Genomic DNA, 3,379 nt, shown 5'->3' with positions numbered 1-3,379 from the left:
TTTATACGCCTTCTTGAACACCTTCTAAGGGCAGGCAGTGTGGAATTAGTATCGCATCTTTTAGAATGTGTAAGTATGCCTTACTGAAGTCCTATAATTTTTTCCCGCTGGGATGATCATTATAAGAAAACGCACAAGTAAGTTTATAGTGTATGTGTATCAAAGTAACGTCAGCAGAATTTTCTTGCCCTATTACGCGTGCTAGGGAATTGTGATTTCGGGCACCACTGCTTTAAATGCAAACGGACATAACTACACAAAAATAAAAAATCGAGTTTTTGATTGATTATGGTTCTTTTTATCAAAATCACGCAAATTTTTAGACCCCTGAGATCAGATATTACAACTTTATTAATGAAACTCAAACGCAAAAAATTGCCAAGAATACTTTATGAAGTTTTTTGCTTCTTCTGTAAAAAAAACTAAATCGTAATTACGTCCGTTAGCATTTAAGGTGGCGATATACAGGTTTGCGATAAAATATAGTACTTTTTGTATTTTTTAAATCTGTCCTTTATTAAATTAAACTTTAAGTTTATCACTGGCATTAACTTTGGTTGATTTGTTTCGCTAACGAAGTAGCTAGCGGGTTAAAAGCTACACAGAGAAAATAGATTCGTAATAGCAACCGAATTTGTTGCCAATCGAATGATTCGGTTGTACAAATCGTATTTTTTATTAATAGCAACAGAATATCAGTGGATAAAGAAGAAATTCGGTTGAAGCAACCAAACTTTTATTACCAATTCTAAAATTTTGTAGCCACAACTTTAAAATTCGGTCACTAAGGCAGAATCATTCGATTGGCAACAAATTCGGTTGCTATTGCGAATCTGTTTTGTCTGTGTAGTAATATACAAATTGTATTTAAATAGCATTCTTAACAATATACACAGACAAAAATAAAATGGAACACTAGAAATTTGCAACTAAGATACATTCTCCATTTTGTTTTGCGTTTCGGAGAAGAAACGTATAATAAATTCTCCCTCTTCATTTGGATCGAAGGTGGAAGGTATAACCAAATAGTGGCCAGGAGGCAATCTAAAACGAGCTGTAACCTAAATTGAGAAAGAAACAAAAATGAGTAAATACTTTTGCCATAATTATTTAAATTTACGTCTCTGGTGTTTATGAAATGAGGCGATCGTGCCACCATAGCCTTGTTTTTGAAGAATTCTAAGCCCAGGGGACGGGTTTGCATGTCTCGTTCATTTAGATGATAGACGGCAAAACCTATAGATAAGCACTCCATACCAATGTTACGCTTGGCACAACTAATCTTTTGCATTAAAGCCACAATTACAGTACATTTGTCATCGTCATCTTCCTCATCGGGATCCTCTAAGGAAATGACGTATTGAGGATTGTGCCAGAAGGTATCCAGGAACTTACCACAACCCCCCGCAGTTACACCAGCCGTCCATTCACCCTCGAACATGGTCATTTGCCACTTGCGCTTGCCATCATTCTGTTGGCTTTCCGTTAGGGAATCGGGGCATAAATTGCAAATTTCCACACGATCAAAGTGGTTCAAAAAATCTTGAAAACTCATCCAAAATTCGCCGTCGCCGTCAAAGTTCAAGCCAATCTCATGTTTCTTCTCATCGGAAATGTCGCTCCACTCAGGAGAACTATCGCTCCAGGGGCCATTCCACTCAGCTTCGTTGCCCCAGGGATTACGTATACGTATCATGGGTATATTGCCCTGACGATTAGGCATGACATTATTAATCATACATACTTTGGTAATGGAGTAGGCATGTCCCCGGATGAGACCTTCTGGCGTTTTAGCATCTAACACATTTGGATCGCCTTCTAAACAGCAACCCATCATTGAATTGCGTTCAGCTGCTTTGGCGAGAATGTTGAATAGGTTAGAAGAAGCTTCTACTAAATCGTACCATTCAGTAACGCCGCCTGTAAAATCTACCATAGCCTCACAGGTGAAACCACCTTTGAGAGCCTCATAAGAACCATGTAGTCTGTGTAAAATATTTAAATGGTCAATATGAATCTTTATAATGAAATGCTTAGAAATGGTTCGTCTTACTTGGCATAAGCCTTCTCTAATAAGACACTCCAGAATTCATTTTTTTCCCTTGAATGCATATATATCAATCTACCATTATACGTGGGCAGTCTATCGTCTACAACCACATCTATCCATTTGCCATACTGCCAGAAGCGGAAGTGAAATACGCCGGCATAATCTTTTTCAAAACTTTGATCTTGTGGCACAACTCGGAAGAAGAGATTCGAATACTGAGTTAAATTTGCAGCAGCAGCCAATAGCCAACAGTCGCCCAATTCACCCTGTTGGACATCAAATCTAGAGTAGCCCTCAACAAAAAACTGTGGATCATCAGCAATTTCCTACAAAAATATAAAATTATTTTCTGATTAATGCCAAAACAATGCAAGTTTATGTTACTTACGTGAGGTCTCAACCACTGAATGCAGCGATCGGGACGTTTTGAAAACATTAGAGATTCATTACTAGCAGTGAAAAGTGGATCTTCAAAAAGAGAACCGTTTTCTAAACACTGTTGGCGTATTGTTTCGAAGTACTGAATGTCTGTGTGTGGCCTATGACTGCCCAAAGGCTTATCGCCAAGCTGGAATAATTATACGAATTTTTAATTATATATCTAGTTAATATAAATATATGTTGTTTTATAGAACAGAACTAGAACAGAACTAGAACAGAACTAGAACAGAACTAGAACAGAACTAGAACAGAACTAGAACAGAACTAGAACGGAACTAGGACAGAACTAGAACAGAACTAGAACAGAACTAGAACAGAACTAGAACAGAACTAGAACAGAACTAGAACAGAACTAGAACAGAACTAGAACAGAACTAGAACAGAACTAGAACAGAACTAGAACAGAACTAGAACAGAACAGAACTAGAACTAGAACAGAACTAGAACAGAACTAGAACAGAACTAGAACAGAACTAGAACAGAACTAGAACAGAACTAGAACAGAACTAGAACAGAACTAGAACAGAACTAGAACAGAACAGAACTAGAACAGAACTAGAACAGAACTAGAACAGAACTAGAACAGAACTAGAACAGAACTAGAACAGAACTAGAACAGAACTAGAACAGAACTAGAACAGAACTAGAACAGAACTAGAACAGAACTAGAACAGAACTAGAACAGAACTAGAACAGAACTAGAACAGAACTAGAACAGAACTAGAACAGAACTAGAACAGAACTAGAACAGAACTAGAACAGAACTAGAACAGAACTAGAACAGAACTAGAACAGAACTAGAACAGAACTAGAACAGAACTAGAACAGAACTAGAACAGAACTAGAACAGAACTAGAACAGAACTAGAACAGAACTAGAACAGAACTA

At 37.3% G+C, this 3,379-nt stretch overlaps 1 protein-coding gene across 1 annotated transcript in view; it reads right to left on the bottom strand.

The window, feature by feature from the left end:
* Nucleotides 1–571: 571 nt before the first annotated feature.
* LOC135951030 (calpain-A-like) overlaps nt 572–3,379 on the bottom strand; it is an 11,708-nt gene continuing 8,900 nt past the window's right edge. The window contains exons 3-6 of the mRNA XM_065500586.1: nt 2,439–2,618; nt 2,054–2,376; nt 1,121–1,985; nt 572–1,061 (exon numbers count right to left, since the gene is read on the bottom strand). Of these exons, the coding sequence (XP_065356658.1) occupies nt 930–1,061; nt 1,121–1,985; nt 2,054–2,376; nt 2,439–2,618 (1,500 nt within the window). The 3' untranslated portion in view covers nt 572–929. The remainder of the gene's footprint in view (nt 1,062–1,120; nt 1,986–2,053; nt 2,377–2,438; nt 2,619–3,379) is intronic.

The sequence above is a fragment of the Calliphora vicina genome, chromosome 2 (assembly GCF_958450345.1).
Source record: "Calliphora vicina chromosome 2, idCalVici1.1, whole genome shotgun sequence".
NCBI classification, from domain to species: Eukaryota; Metazoa; Arthropoda; class Insecta; order Diptera; family Calliphoridae; genus Calliphora; species Calliphora vicina.
Note: the sequence above shows the minus strand (reverse complement) of the source record. Positions and strands in the feature narration are given on the sequence as shown.